Source organism: Chaetodon auriga, chromosome 10 (assembly GCF_051107435.1).
Source record: "Chaetodon auriga isolate fChaAug3 chromosome 10, fChaAug3.hap1, whole genome shotgun sequence".
NCBI classification, from domain to species: domain Eukaryota; kingdom Metazoa; phylum Chordata; class Actinopteri; order Chaetodontiformes; family Chaetodontidae; genus Chaetodon; species Chaetodon auriga.
Window position 1 is genome coordinate 3,356,236 of NC_135083.1, and position 15,848 is coordinate 3,372,083.

The window sequence follows — 15,848 nt, forward strand, 5'->3', positions numbered from 1 at the left end:
GTGTTAGAAATGGAAGTGCTTCTTTTTATTTAGTCAAATGGAAAAAGAAAATATTTTAAATAAATACATACATCAAAAGAATGGAGAGAGAGATTATGAAACACAAATCCACATCAAGTCTGCTGTGGTTTGTCCATGTCGGTGGCAGAATAGTGCCACCTAGTGGTGAAAAGTAAGACTATAGTTTTGGTATTGAGCTGTTTCACCTGCAGTTTCATGTGTGAAGAGTAAAAAGCACTGACACGGGATTCCCTCACTTCAGCCTCAAACCAGACGACGGATATTGACAGTAAACCATATTTTCCCCACAGGCAGTACGTTCTTAACCCTTTCAAACAAAGACACCGTAATGTTTAAGCAATGACCGAGATGAACAGATAACATCCCTTATGCTTCCCTTACAGGCTGAAAAAGTGTTAAAGGTAATGGAGTCATTGTGCATGAAAAGCTTCCCTGATTCTCTTTATGACAGGATGTAAACACAATATTGTATCTAGAGTTTTTCATCTAACAAAATCTACTTCATCAACACCTGCATGCTCATATTTTCGTGCCTTGCAGAGCACCATGAATCCCCTGGAGCTGCAAACTAAAGTGTCTAAGTACGATGATGGAATACTGATAAAACCCGATGATGTGATGTGATGTGAAGGCAGCAGCCACATGAGAAACAGCATGTTTGATGTGTTATGCTATTGGCTGGTTACAAATGAGGAAAAAGACATTCCATTGTGTCAGGTGGGGAGATTCAGAGCGGTTTGTCCCTGGGTTAGTTTCCTCCGCAGACCTCCTCGTCAGGTTTAAAAGGCAGTGCTCTGTATCATCCCGTAGGCCTCGTACAGTCTGTGGAGGAGCTCTTTCTTCTCCTTCTCAGGCAGGAAGCACGACTCTGCAGAACTGATGTTCTGTAAGATACAAGAAGTCAGTCAGATGCGCATTTAGTGTTTTTTCTGATAGTGAATGAGTTCTCTTTTGAAGGCCAGGGTGTAGGTTTTAGTGGCATCTGGTGGTGAGGCTGCAGAATGCAACCAGCTCAGTACCCCTCCCCTGACGACAGGTCAGCAATCTTCGCTTTCTTGCAGAGTTAGATGAAAAGATTTATATCAAGCTGCCTTCAAATGAGGTCGTGTTCACCGTGTTCAGGAGAAGAACGCCTCCTCTGGAGGGATTCACAACCTCGGGGGTGGACATTTTCTGAAAGCTCTGAGTTGTGAGGTTTACTGACGGTCATTTTCCAATGGATGATAAATTAATACATTCATATAGCAGTAACAGAGCTTTTCTTTGTAATTTAATGTCAGGAATGAGGAAAGTTTCTTGGAAAGAAACAAAAAAACTGGTGACTGCGAGCCTTGATGTCAGCTCAGCTGTGAATCACAGGAAGTTACTCCCTCGTTAAAAACACATTAAATGACTCATAATTACTGTTGGACGTACTGAGATGCCTCTGAGCGGTAATACGTTGTCTTTAGGGGACCACACCGTCAGTGACTACAAATCTTTGAACTTGACAGAACAAATTAATTTAATGGTGATGTCCAGACTCCAGGAAGTCACTGCTCCCAGACAGGAAACAGTCATAGTCAAAGTCAAATACCACAAACATATACAGTAATGTGGTGATTAGTTAGCTTTCGAGGCGCTGGTGGCCGTATTTTGTTAGCTTTGAATGAAGCTAGATGAGCTGTTTCCTCTTCGTTTCACTAACCGGCTGCAGGATGTAGCTTCTTATCTACTGAACAGATATGACTGGTGTTGATCTTCTAATCAAACTCTTGGCAGGAAAACAAATCGGTGTATTTTCCAAAATGTCACCCATTGTTTTTTAACTTAATATAAACTCAATCCATGTGCAAACTTTCTTCACGGGCTGTTTAAATTGTGATTATTCAAAGGATCTGAGGCTTTTCAGTGTGCAGCGGAGCGCCTCAGTTATGCAAGCTTTTGTTCCAGCCTCAGCTGGGAAAGGCATTGCTATGCACAGGGCGTCTACACCCCATGCTATCATTTCAAATCATGTCCAACCGCCTTTATCCTGTGGACCACGGCTGTAATTATTCATGCATTTGATCTCACCAGTCGTTTGAATTCCTCCTCGGTGAATCCCATGTATTTGAGCGCGGTGCTGTAGTCGAGGTCCAGGTTCGAGTTGAAGATCAGAGGATCATCTGTGTTCAGGGAGTAGTTCGCTTTGTCCTTCCTGAACCTGCACAAAGGAAACAATGAAATCCAATCAAAAGTGAATTAAGTCCCCAAATCTGCTTTAATGCAGGTAAATTCCCAGACTCTCATGTAAAATAAACGGCGCTCACGTGACGACGGGATGCTTGGTGAAGTCCGGGTCGCAGGCACCTGTCAGCTTACTGGAGATCGGACACACCTGCGATCAGAACAGCACAGGCAGCTCTGAGACACCTGGACGCTGCAGTGTTTTCCTCTTCCAGCTGTGATACTTCAGGCTCCACTAGGGGTCAGTGTATCACTGTACTGAAACTGTGTCAGCCAGCTGCACCACTATGATTACCTACTTCCTATCTGCAGTGACCAAAATCAACAGCATGAAAAGGGCGAAAACAGGAGGCTTCCTTACCTCGAAGTGCATGTTCTGAGCCAGCAGTTTTCTGTAAAGGACCTGGTCTTCCAGGGTTCTGTAACCATGTCCAACCCGTTCAGCTTTCAGCACTTCTACAGCCTAAAATATCAGACAGTGGTCAGAGGGTGGATGCAAGAGGTCATAAACTCAAAAAAAATCCTCCATGTGGTCCATGTCAGCAGAATCTGCAGGCTATTTCTGGAGGCACACTCGCAACTGTTGTGGCATAGCTGGACTGTCACTTTGAAGGATGGCTTCCTTAGAGAGCTTTCACTTACGGCTGCCACCGTCCACTGAGACGTACTCCAGTTTTACACCGAAAGTTCTGAGACACAGCAGCTGAAGACGGATTCAAAAAGTCAAAAATATTTGCAGTATATGCATCTGTACATGGTGTATTTGTATGAGAGCTTTTCTTGTCGTCCACTTCGATTTAAAGCCTCTCCCAATCTGCCCTTCCACTGACCTTCAACAACAAACATAAACTCTGCTCTTCTGGTTTCTTTTGGATCTCTGCCTCCAGTAGCCGGTTTGCTCATTACTATTGTTTGTACTTGTTTTGTTTAGCTGCTGTGACAAGTTCCACCGAGCTTCACACTGAGAATGAGTTCTCAGATGACGCCAACACCCCTCTGAAAAATGTCTCAGGTTATTGTTGAGCAGCTTACCTCCTTCACAACGGACGGCGGCCCCACCTCGCCTGCGTGAACCGTCCTGTGGACCCCACAGCGCACCGCTTCCTGCCGACAAAATCAATCAAGGAGCACATCAGCAGCCAGACAGCGCAGCCAAACACCTGGCTTTCACATCTGGGCGACACTGCAGCGTCTACTGAGGCATCTTTATCATTTAGATGGGAGTGTGTGCACACCTGCTTGGCAAAAAAGATGCGACGTGTTGTGGATGAAAAAGTTCTCCACTGGACACAGAATCCAATGGATATTTTTTGTGCACGTCTGCATACAGACATCTCACTGGTTTGATCTCCTTTCTGCTTTCTTAACCTTGGACACAGCAGCTGTGGGCTTGCTTACTCTGCATGTGTGTATCTGGAGGTCATGTGGATAAGAAGATAACCCTCGGTATTATTAATGCGGACTCTGCTCTGTGAGTTCTGCCTCTCGTTAATAATTGAAGCACATTCCCATTTCTTCCATCGATATCGATTCAGCTCGACGGGATTTCAGAGCCCCTGCGCAGTGAAAATACACCTCTGCATAACGTGCTGCTGCCAATCAAAGCCAAATATCACACAAGGAAAAACAAAACAGAAAACTAGAATTACCTTCATGCATGCCTCTGCCAACCGACCTTCAACCTTTAGACTTCTGACTTAAGTCCAAGTGAACGTTTGTGCCAAATTTGAAGAAATTCCCTGAGACATCGCGTTCACGAGAATGGGACTGACGTGAGGCTACAGTGACATTGACCTTTGACCTCTGACCACCAAGATCTAATCAATTCATCCAAGGTGTGGCGGTTAAACTGTCGTATTCACACTCTGTTGGAAGCCACTCATATGCAAACTGGTATGAGTGAGTGAGAAGCATCAGACTCTGCACTGTTACTGCATCCTGATTGGAGGGTTCTCACACTCAAACATCAGCTCTGACCGTGGTAACAAACCTCAGGGCTTGTTTATCGTGGTTGTAGCGAGCGGGAGCTAGCAGAGTCAGCTGAAACTCAAAATGCAAATGACTAAAATACACTTTAATAAAACAGGATTGTGTAGAACAGAATACCAAAGCAAATAACCCAGAATATGAAGTCTATGAGGACAATCAGCTGCCATCACATTTCATTTTCATATTTAACTGAAGAATTTATAAAATATATGAGCTGAAATATTGCGACCTGCCCTCCGTCAGTCATCTCTACCCATCCTGCGTCCCTGCAGGTAATTAATTTCAGGTAACGCCCAGAGCTGTAGTGTGTTAACTGATTAATCTACCACATTCATTATGCTCTGACAGGCAAAACTGATTACTTACTGTGCTATTCTCTGAATTAATCAATAAATGCTGGGTAAAAAAAACAAATTGGATTTTTCTGAGGAGCCTCGGAGCTGGTTTTGGAGTGTAAGGCTTTACTCTCATACCCCACTGGTTACAGATAGAGACGTTTCTCTGACTGTGACAAAGAATCAATGCAGAAAAGAAAACTGGCCTAAATCCTGTCGCCACTATGACGACAGATACATCTCCATGGTAACAGAGAGCACACCTGCATTACCTGACAGTTATATTAAGGTGTCAGGTCCAAACAAGCCCCCAGTGCCTTCATACTAAGCCTGGGAAATTACATCATCATCAGTGTTTCCAGATTGGACGGTGTTGGGTTTCACTGTACTGGTATTTTGATGAGGGGAGATACGAGTTCTCGTCATTACCTCCCACCCATGAGCTGCAGTGTTTTTATGAATCTGTGTTTTCATTGGAACAGAAACGTCTCTGCTCGCAACAGGACGACATCATTATTTGTTTTTAATATGGATGTCTGAAAGCATGGGACTGACTGAACTCTGTCTCTGGCAGAAATGGAAAACAGTTTGAGTTGCACTGTATGACGTAGCCTCCTATCTGCTCCTAGCTAACACTTCAAAATTGTGATGAACCACAATCCTGTTGAGATTACTTTTTGAATTAATTTGTAATTAATTTTGTATTATTTATTACATAAAACATGTTTAAACAAGACTGAGAGTCTGCAGATAATAACAAGGCCAACATGCTGTTATGCCAGTATAATGTTTACTATGCTCAACATCTTAGTCTAGCATGTTAGCATGCTAATAGTCTGTTAGTTAGCATTAAACACAAAGCAGAGCTGATGAGGCCGCAGTTTTGCAGGTATTTGGTCATGAACACATTTTACTCAAAGCCATCCATGTCAACCTCATGGTGGCGCTAGAGGAAAATCAGGGGCTCACTTAAGTCATTAGTGGATTTTTTGGAGATTATGAATGTCTATACCAAATTTCATGGAAATCCATCCAATAGCTGTCATATTTCAGTCTGGACCAAAGTGGTCGACAGACAGACCGGTGCGTCCACATAGCCACGCTGCTACCGCGGCTAAAACATGCTAGTGGCTCTGTGGCTTGAGTGCTAAATGCTAACTTTCGCATGCTAACCACAGCCATGATGCTAATATGCTCACAATGACAATGCTGATGCAGAGCAGGTGTAAAACTTTACCATGTTCCCCATCATTTAGCATGTTAGCATGCTAACATTTACTAATTAGCACGAAACGAAAAAAGTGCAGCTGAGACTGATGGGAATGTCTTCAGTCTTGCAGGTATTGGGTCATAAACCAAATTAGTGGACAAATTGAAGATGAAAAGAGATCACTAAAGCTGAAACTAGATATTTTACTAGATAAACAATAATCTTGACCTGCTGCTGGTGATTGATTAAAATCCAGGGGATCACCTGAAGATGAACAGACGTCTTCTTCTGGGGACCATGAATGTCTGTACAAAATTATCCGTCTAATATTTGGATATTTCAGTCTGGACTGTTGCCATCTCTGGAGCCAAAGCTGTTAGCATGGATAATAGAACAGCGTCTTCCCTGTAGTTTTAACACAGAGCTTCAAATTCTTCCCAAGGATTCCTGAAATTCGCTGGTGCGATAAACTGCTGCCATATTTCAGTCTGCAGCTGTGGGAACATGAGGTGGACTCTGGACTCACTGAAATCCTTGTACAACCTCAAAATGATGCAGGACATTATAAATAAAAATTTAGCTCACTGTGCTTTAGTGCCATAGTGAGCAGTGTACATCTGTATCTGCAGTTCCCCTCCAGTAATCACACCGCTTGTTAAACTGTGTAAGACTGTTTCGCTGACCTCAGTGATGATTATTACTGCTATTGCTGATGTTGCAGGACAGGTTATTGCAGGTGTATGTGTGGCTGTAATTAAAGGACATAAAACAGTACAAAGACTCCACCTTTTTAATTCCCTCATGATCATGCTAACAGCTCGACATGCTCACCTCATAGGCTTTCCTGTGTTGTGAATTGGTTTCACAGTTGAGTGACTCATCACCAGCCAGATCAATGGCGACCACTCCCTCGTGGCAGTATTTCTTACACAGCTGGACGACATCCATGGACCAGTCTGGGGATTTTAAAACACACATATATTACGACACGGTTTGGTCGCGCTCACTCAAACACACGCATGCAGATGATGTGTAGATGAAATGCGATGATGCGATCGAAGCATCGTCCTACATCGATCTACAGCAGGACAGCGTGCACAGAATAAAACAAACAGGTATTCTACAGCTGATAGGACACCATGTTTTCCTGAAGTAGACCTTCATTTTCTCATCTTTAATGAGAAAATCAGATTTCCTGAATGCGCTCAGGAAGTATGCAGCATAAAATACAGAATGTCAGATATAAACTGCGTTTGGCTGTTGGGTTAGACAGGAAACAGCTGCATGAGGAGATCGGAGCAGACTTATCAGTTCAGTCACTGCTGCTGCTGATACGAGTCTGCTCGTTAGGACAGTTACTGGTACAGCTTACAGACAGCACAGCTGCTGTCTTCGGAAATCCCAGTGCTACTCCAACTACTACTAATAGTTCTAATATAGCACACAGTACTGTCCTGTGAAAACCACGTATCTCCAAGCATCATGTGAAAACAGTGCTGGTTTCAGCTTTGTGGTGAAGCATTTTCCATATTGGTCTGAATATCGGTCTGTTGGTCGCTGGTGCTCTGCCTCAGCCCAGACTGAAATGTCTCAACAACTCTTGAGTAGATTGTCATGAAAGTTCATGCATACATTCATGGCCCCCACAGGATGTATACAAATGACTGTGGTAATCCCCTGACTTTTCAACTTGCACCATCATGAGGTCAAAGGTTTAATTTGTATGGTAGTTTGGTTTATGACCAAATACATGCAAAACTAATGACTTTCCCATCTGCCTCAGCTCTGCTTTGTGTCAAGTGGAAGTTACCAGATGTTGAAGGGTAATTGTGGTATTTTTAAACCTGGGCCTTACATATAATACATATTTCGGGATCTAAATGACTAAAAGTTAGAAAAAGTTTCTGAACTGGTCCAATAGATGGCTTCAGCCGGCAGCTGTGAAACAGGCTGGAATGGCTGCAACAAAAGGGTCCCCACAGACAGCTCTTTCCAAAGGGGAACTGAGGCCGTTATCACTCTCTTCAAAGTCACCAGACTCCTTTGACAAAAACATTCATTTTAGCGCGCAGACCACGGGAGTTGCTGGTCTCCCGCTGCCTCAGAAATTTGCAGCCAGTTTCACGCCTGCTGGACAAATTCCAAAACTTTTTGTACCCATCAGTCATTTAGACCTGAAACATGTTTGTATTACCCTTTCAACATGCAAACCAAAGAGGGTGAGCACGGTAAAAATCATACCTCCTTAATCAGTATGTTAGCATGCCGATGTTAGCATTTAGCTCAAAGCACCATTGGGCCTACGTACAGCTGCTCGGAGCTGCTAACATGGCTGTAGACTCAGTGTTGTTAAATGGTTTATTTTGCCTAAAAACGTTGAGAAAAAACACTTGAAACCTCTAAAATAAAATTGAAGGTACATGGTTTTCATTGGATAGCGACTGTATGTATAAACTCTCCGGTGTCTGTCTGCGGTGTCCCTCGTCATTATCTAACAAGAGAGACTGAGGCAGAGCTTTGACTCACACACAGAAGACAACACAACAAGGAGCCTTATCTCACAAGGTTGTTTGGGCAGACAGAAGCATGAACAGTTCATTACTTGGCATGTGGCGCATGCAGCATAGAATGGACCTGGCTTTGATATTGAAGGCCCTCTCCCCCTCTCTGAGGCCCTCGTTAACCAGGTGCACCACCTCGTCCGGGCTCAGGTCGCCTCTGAGTGAAGAAAACATGGTGAAAAAGAAAACATGCAATGAGCCAAACTTAATATTTGAAAGCACAACACAGGTTTCACCAAAGGCTGCAGCTATTCAAATAGAGACTCACTCTTTCTGGTTCCATGGTATGGGATCCACTTTAGAGTTAGCCAGGAAATGTGGGCTGTATCTGACCTCAACATAAATCACTCCCTCCTTGGCTTTGTCCTCCACAAACTCATAGGCTATCCTCTTTATGGCCTCTCTGTCTCCACTGAAAAGCAACAAGGAAAAACACAAAATGAATGCCATCCATTTACACTGTGACGCTTTCAAAATGTAATATAAATATTTACACAAGTTTCACAGATAACATCACATCGATTTCATCCCAATAACTCATGCACATTTTAAAGCAACATTTATTAATAATGATGGTCATCTTACAGGCTTCATTAGATTTAATATTTGTCCAGATGTTATTTATTTTAAATTATTTTCCATATACACTTTAGGATTTAGAGGAGTGAAAGAAAAAATATCTGTCTGACAATTATTGCTGAAGGCAGGGTGGTGTGACTTTTTGGGAGAGCAGAGCCTTTAATTCCAATATTAAATTACACCGAAAGCACAAAGCATGAGTGAGTCATAAAGGTGTGTTTGGCCATAACACTCTTGTCTCAGGGCTCAGCTTGCAGGATCAACACACGAAGCAGAAGTACGGTGAAGTAAACTGTGAAATATGCTTTGTCTGCTAGTATGTGAATTTAAAAGCATTATGTTTACTGTTGTCGTTTAGCCTGTTGATGCCCTCAGGTGTCGGTCTGAACACAAACTCTTCATGGTTCATTCATCCTCTGTTAACCCACAAATCTTTGCAGAACCATGCGTGTAAAAACCAAACCAAGAGCTGCAACGTTTTCTCACTTAATCAATTGATCCTCCAGAGAATTAACATTTGCATTAACGTTTCCTTGCTTATCTTTGCAAATGTTGAGATTTGCAGTTTGTCTTATGTGACAGTAAATCTGAATTTTCGAGTGTTGGTTGGACCTGAAGTTGTCACCTTCAGGCATTTCTTAATAGTTTAACATAAAATTAAGAAATCAATCAGCAGATTATCTTATAATGAAAATTATCTGTAGTTGCAGCCCTTCAGCTAACTCAAAGGGATTCATTAAAAGATTGAATTAAAGTATTAATAATGCTGGGGAGGGCCTCACTTATTTATGAAGTGAAGCTTAAGACTAATTTTCATTAAACATTTTACACCTGCAGCCGTCTGTCTGTCCTGCCTGTATGGCTGTGCTGCATGCCAGTACACAGTCGTGTTGTGAAAATATTAGAGCTTCATACTTTCTCTCTCCTTTAGACTCAGCTGCACAGTTTCCGCCTCGCATCACGCGACGGACAACAACACTGCTTCCAGCATTTACACTGGAAGTGAATGCACAGGTCTGAATGCCTGTTGTTCTCCTCTCATCGCCCCCAAACACCACATCACCGCTCATACAACAATTCTGCATGATCTGAACTCAGCTAGCAGGTTCCCTGTGTTGTTGAAGCCATACTGCAAACAAGGCTTTCAAGAGCCTTGATACAGAAGGGTCCATTCAGCACAACTGTGCGCTGCAGCCCAGCCACTACAGACCTTCATTGTTGGAGGCTTTCACGGCTGTTGAGTGTCTGAAAGACTGTATTTGGGCTTTTATTAACCGTTCAGCCCTGTCACTGCAGGGCTAAATATAAGAGCAAGTGACACCGGAAAGGGTCCCTGAGCAAATTTACTCTCCTCTTAGTTTGGTTGCCAAGGTGACACTTGATCTGGATAGTGATGTGTTCCTGTTCTGCATGTCTGGCATTTAAAATCAACTCCCCCACCAACGCGCTACAGACTTACACCGCGGAACATCCCACTACCACCAGCCACAAGCTATACTGCACACTCTGCCCTCAAGAGACTTTGAATGCATCACGATTGTATAACTTAACTGCATATGTGCGATAACAAACTGCGTGACCGCACTTTGACCCTCACTGAGGTAACATTCCTGCGGCACTAATGAGGTGGACCCTGACTTTTCATCACTCCTATGTTGCTCTTTGCACTCCCAACTCCTGCCCGGCAAGAAAACACCTTTGGTAATCATGTACTGAAGCATTAAAAGGCGACATGTCAGCACTTACGCCACCACGTGCATGTACTCTGCGAACTTGCCCAGGAACTTGGTGAGGGTGGCGGGCTCTTCCAGGATAATAATCTGCGTCATCTCCTCCACGGTGTTCGCTGGCAGAGGGATGCCGCGTCTCCTGGAAGGAGGAGAGGAAGAAAAAGAAGCCGTTTAGGGACAGCGTTGAAATTTAAATGAGTGCTTTGCTTCATTCAAACCCAAAATGCTAAATCCAGTTTACCTGCTCTGCTCCCTGAAAAGAAAAGAGCAGAAAGCTGCTGTTTGTGTGATGTGTTGAGGTCTGAGCTGAGTTATCACCGGGCTCTGCAGAGCATTTTAGCACCTTTCAGCTCAATGTTTTGGTTTTATGGTCCACAACTTTAATGTTTTGGTTCACTTGCACCACCAGGAGTTCACGCAATGGATGAACCACAGTCGTCTGGACCAATCAGAATCCTATGAGGAACGACAGGCCTAGCTCAGGTGAAACGCAGCCTCACTGCCCAAAAACAACAATGGCAGCTCTTAAAGAGGTTAGCGTAGATGCTGCTAAAGCGTCAGTTACATCAGTTTCGCTCTCCTTCTATGTCTTTCGATTCTTTGATCTGATTGGTTGAAGTTAGCCACGGTTCACCCGGGAGTTAATGGACAGTAAGACAGAGTGAATATTGGACTTTTACTCATTGGGTGCACAGAAACACGACCCGACAATGTGTGTGCTGCGTTTGTACATAAGCAACTATTTGCTAGAACGTTCGCCTCATCAGCTGTATAAGCTGATAACACGTGGTGTAACATGTAATAAGGAGCCATGACGTGCTGTTATCTGTGTAAACGTGTACCTGAATCTCAGCACAAACACATAAAGTCAGTCAATACTGAAGGATTCTAATTAAATGCAGAGTAAACAAACTTACTTGGCAACGTCGAGGATGGTCTGCACCCTGATGGCCCCATCGAGGTGCACATGAAGCTCAACCTGTGGATGAGGAACATACACCGTAATAAATAATTAATCAGTCAATCAAAAGTGATTAATCTCAAACAGATGGCCATGTGTCTGAGTCTGACTGTGTGTCAGAGGAGGAGGAGAACTGGCGCTGGTGGAGGTGTTGAAGTTCAATGCTTTGGCTGCAGCCCATCGTGAATGCAGAACGCATGACTGGGCAACGCATGGGGAAAAGGCCACGGGTGCCAGAGAAGGGTCGTGTCCCCTTCAAGCACTGAGAGCCGTGATTTATTCTGGCAGATGACACAGATAAATCATGCATCCTTCAGACAAATGAGGCCTAAACGACGCTCATCAGTCAGGGGAGAATTAGATGAAAAGTTTCAGACATTTAATCCTTGTTTCTAACGACGAAGAAGAAAATCAGCCCTAAATTAAAGCTCCTGATGTGCAGCAAAAGAAGCAGTTTGGATTTTCATTATTTCCATTTTAATCATTTCTCATGTCGCCATTTATTCTAGATATTATTCTACATCTGTCTGTGCTTTGTGCTGCTTCTTCAAAGGCCTTCAAACCTTATTTTATCAGCCAGCTTCTAACTATGAGCGATGGGATTTACATAAACACACTATTTTCTGCCAGTGTGTGAAGAGTAGAGCTGAAATGATCAGTCAATTAATCCATCAATCAAGACAAATTAGTTGGCAACTATATTGATGCTCGACTAATCTGAACTTTTGAATGTGTAACTGTTAATAAATAACTAAAACCTAAAGACATTTATTAACTTCGGCGTCATTATCATACAGTTATAGAGGAGTAATTAATATAGAAATAATGCAAAAGCACAATTAAACGTTGAAAATGTTGAAATGTCATAAAACTGTCGGATCCATAAAGTGTAAGAAAACAGCTGATCACAGCTGAGCTTCATCCAAGAGAAGAGAACAGGAAACATCTGTTCAAGGATGGATTTGGAAATATTGTAAAGGTCACTCTGAGAGATTTTCTGGCGCAAAATACTCCATATTTTCAATTTATAAGTCACAGTGGATAAAAATAACCTATTGTTTTAAAATAAATGAAGTAAATGCCGTCTTTTTGGCTGCTTTTAACTTGACTTCTTCTGTTCCATACAGATTCAGCTCAGTGTTTCAACAACAACTTCAGCATTCGCAGGCTTCATAAGTTTTATGTCAAACCTGAAGAAAAATCATTCATAAGCCATTTTACCTCAAAGGAAAAGATCATTCAGAGTACACTCCTGACTGACGTTCCCTTTAAGACATAAATTCCTCGTCCAGTGTACTTCTGGAGTTAGTTGTTGGATTTCAAACAGTTTGTGTTCAAAATGAGGATCTGGTAAAATAACCTGGAATAACTTAACAGACGATGAAAATAAAGGTTCGCTGCAGGCCTGATTCTGACCGACTGCTCCCCCATCACCTACTTCTAAAGTAAAAGCATGTAAAGCTGCGTCTATCTGTGACAAAGAAAACAAAGATCCTGGGATCAGATGTTTCCAACCAAATGTTTACACCAAGAGGCAACATTTACTGCTGCGAGTGTTTGAGTGCCACTTTTATTTACATCTATTTTCTCTCCTTAAAAGCCCGGTTTGTCAGCGATACTGGAGCATCAGAGCTCATCGCAGACGGAGAACAGCTGGTCAAACTGGTCCAGTTCAGGACACACACAAGTTGCTGCAGTTAGTACATTTTGGCAGCTTACGTAAGTCAGTGGAATTTATAAGTCTATATAAATAAATCTGAATCTGCACATCAGCAAAGCAGCACTCTGTTATTGTGCAACAGCCTCTTGTTGACTGAAGATGAACACTGCATGCAGCGTAACATCGAATGACCTGTGGCTGGTGACCCACAGATGGGCACTGTTACACAATTTAGTGAGACCATAAAATACAGGAAGTGCATATCAAGTGAATGAGAAGCACGGTGCTGCATTTCAGTTGTGACTCATTCAGCGAAACATCCTATCTTGCATCAGATTTGGATTTTATTCACGCCTCTACTTGCAAAAATATCAAATCCAAAATTGACACAATGCCAAAAAAAAAAAAAAAAAAAAAAAATCATCATTCTTGGTGAGCTGCATATGAGAAGTGACAGGCAGCTGCGTTCGTGTAACATCAAACCTCAAGCACCGTAAGTGGTTAATCTGAAATGTTCAGTGATCAGCTCCATGATGCTGCACGTGCCATGAATTGATCGCTTAATTCAGGAAACAATCAGGATGTTAAACAGTAACAAAACTGATGGAGAGCACACAGTGTAATAACCCTGCAGCTGATGTCAGCATATATGAAGCAGAGACGGTGAACGGGTGAAGGTTACTGCAACAGACAATAACCCCACGAGAGGTATCAATTCTACAACAGCAAATTAATATTTAATGAGATTATCTCTGCAAGCAGCCGGCGCTCCCAGAGGTCCCTCCTTTTACAATCCACGATCTCTCACCAACACACACACATTCACACAGAGCCCCTATCTGTGTGTGTCTCTGTGAGTGTGTCTCTGTGAGTGTGTGTGTCTTTCCACTTTTCTGTCACTGACTCATTTCTTGCCTTCTTATCAGCCGTCAGCTACCGGCAGAGCAGGCGCGCAGAGGCTCCAAAGGGCGCTGGTGAGTATTCATTTCATGCCTGTGTGCCTGATGTGCATGTCAACCCATCTGACAGCTACAGGTGCGTTTCACTTTAAGCCTTTGCTATGCAAGTCAGGCGTCTCTACTAGCAAATATAAGAACAGCCAAGAAATAAGAGTAAAAATAAGAGTTTGTCTTGCGGTGAGAAGCTCAGTCACATGAATTAAAGATGAACCCCTTCATGCCACAATTACGCATTAATGCGCTGACTAGCCTGCAAGACAAGCTGCTAAAAAGCAGAGTTCAAGTTCACAATTCAGCTTAATGTCTTTGTTCTGTGGCAGCGTGAGGAACTTTAGAAAAGGTTCTGTCAGAGCTCTTTTCACTCATATCAGCGGTGCGGCGTTAGGTCCTGTCTAAAGCCGGGTGGCCACATGTCAGACGACCAGCGACAGAAATGTTCCTCATCGTGTTACTACACACGGATAGCGGCAGGGCCTTAATAACAGGAGTCTAATAATATTTTTTTATTCTTACACTTGAATTGCTTGCGTTATATTTTCACCCATTCTTCTTCTTGTCACTGGGATTCTCCCGATTCTCAATGTTTACGCACTACCAATGTGCGTAAAACCAGGAAAAGGTGCCCCCGTTAATAATTCAGCACCTTTCCATTTCAATTATTAATGTTCATACCGCAGTGTACCGGCTCATAACGTACCTTCGGCTTGTTGAATGCCGGTTGTTCAGAGGAGAGCTCGGCCATCGTACAGAGCCTGCGGCTGCCGGTGAGTCTGCTGATGCACAGAGAGCTGAGGACTGGGGAGCCAAAGCCTATCGCAGCTCGTCTGGCTATTATATGCATGACTCCGGGACACGCCTTTGTTCACCCAACGGCAAAAAGCACCGCCAAGTGCTCTTCCTGTGCAACAAAGTGAGAGGTCGCGCTGCACGGACGCGCAGAGCAGCAGGCTGTGCGCTTCGCCGTGCATTAACGCATGCAGACCGACAGTAGGTGGAAGGATTAACGGCCCCGTATGGCAGCAGCTTTGCACCCATGTGATGAGAGCTTTACCGCCGGCTAATTGATTATGTCAAACCGTTACACAATGAAGAAAAGTGCAGCGTTGATGTGAAGCAGTCTGCAGGCGGGCTGCGAGAAATGACCGGCATTCTGTAAGGACTGAGAGGAATGTGGAAACGGGCCTGAAGTGACAGCACGGAGGTTTCACAGAGACACGTTTACGGTCGCTCCTGATTACCCAGGAGCCCCTGAACGCCTCTTGTCCTCTGAAAAGTTCAAATCCTCTCCCCTAAAGGATGCAAGTGTGTTTTGAAGAAACACTGACCGAATTCTAAAAGCTGGAGGAAATGTTGACTTTAATCCCGTTCAACAGCCCCAAAAACATACTTTACACCAGTTTATCACATTAATACTTCATGACTTTCAATTTATGAGAACTGCTTATATTCGCACATGATATTTAACTGATTAAATTACTTCTGTTTGGAGCACAGCTGTAAAATACAACAGATGCTCATAAATTATATATTGTATTTGTTTATACGAGATCGAACAGGGAGTTTGACCTCTCGATCCCTGAACATAAGTATGGATCTGCAACTATTAGTCCAATAATCAATTGGTCAAACAAAACA

The 15,848-nt window shown here is 43.2% G+C and overlaps 1 protein-coding gene across 1 annotated transcript; it reads right to left on the reverse strand.

Annotated features, from left to right (window-relative positions):
* Positions 1 to 610: 610 nt before the first annotated feature.
* On the reverse strand, positions 611 to 15,177 carry ada (adenosine deaminase). The gene is made up of 11 exons (XM_076740874.1): positions 14,911 to 15,177; positions 11,551 to 11,612; positions 10,650 to 10,772; positions 8,593 to 8,736; positions 8,366 to 8,481; positions 6,595 to 6,719; positions 3,262 to 3,333; positions 2,591 to 2,692; positions 2,313 to 2,380; positions 2,077 to 2,206; positions 611 to 905 (listed from the first exon to the last, which is right to left on the reverse strand). Exons 1-11 carry the CDS (start codon positions 15,052 to 15,054, stop codon positions 801 to 803), a joined length of 1,191 nt encoding a protein of 396 aa, XP_076596989.1. The 5' UTR covers positions 15,055 to 15,177; the 3' UTR covers positions 611 to 800.
* Between the last annotated feature and the right edge of the window lie 671 nt (positions 15,178 to 15,848).

What these genes read in the sequence shown, in the direction of transcription:
- ada (XM_076740874.1), bottom strand. Translation starts at nt 15,054, where the DNA reads ATGCATATAATAGCCAGACGAGCTGCGATAGGCTTTGGCTCCCCAGTC. An exon ending in CGCCGTCCGTTGTGAAGGAG is followed by an intron (nt 2,693 to 3,261) that starts GTAAGCTGCTCA and finishes CTGATATTTTAG; the next exon opens with GCTGTAGAAGTGCTGAAAGC. An exon ending in CTCAGAACATGCACTTCGAG is followed by an intron (nt 2,381 to 2,590) that starts GTAAGGAAGCCT and finishes TTCTGATCGCAG; the next exon opens with GTGTGTCCGATCTCCAGTAA.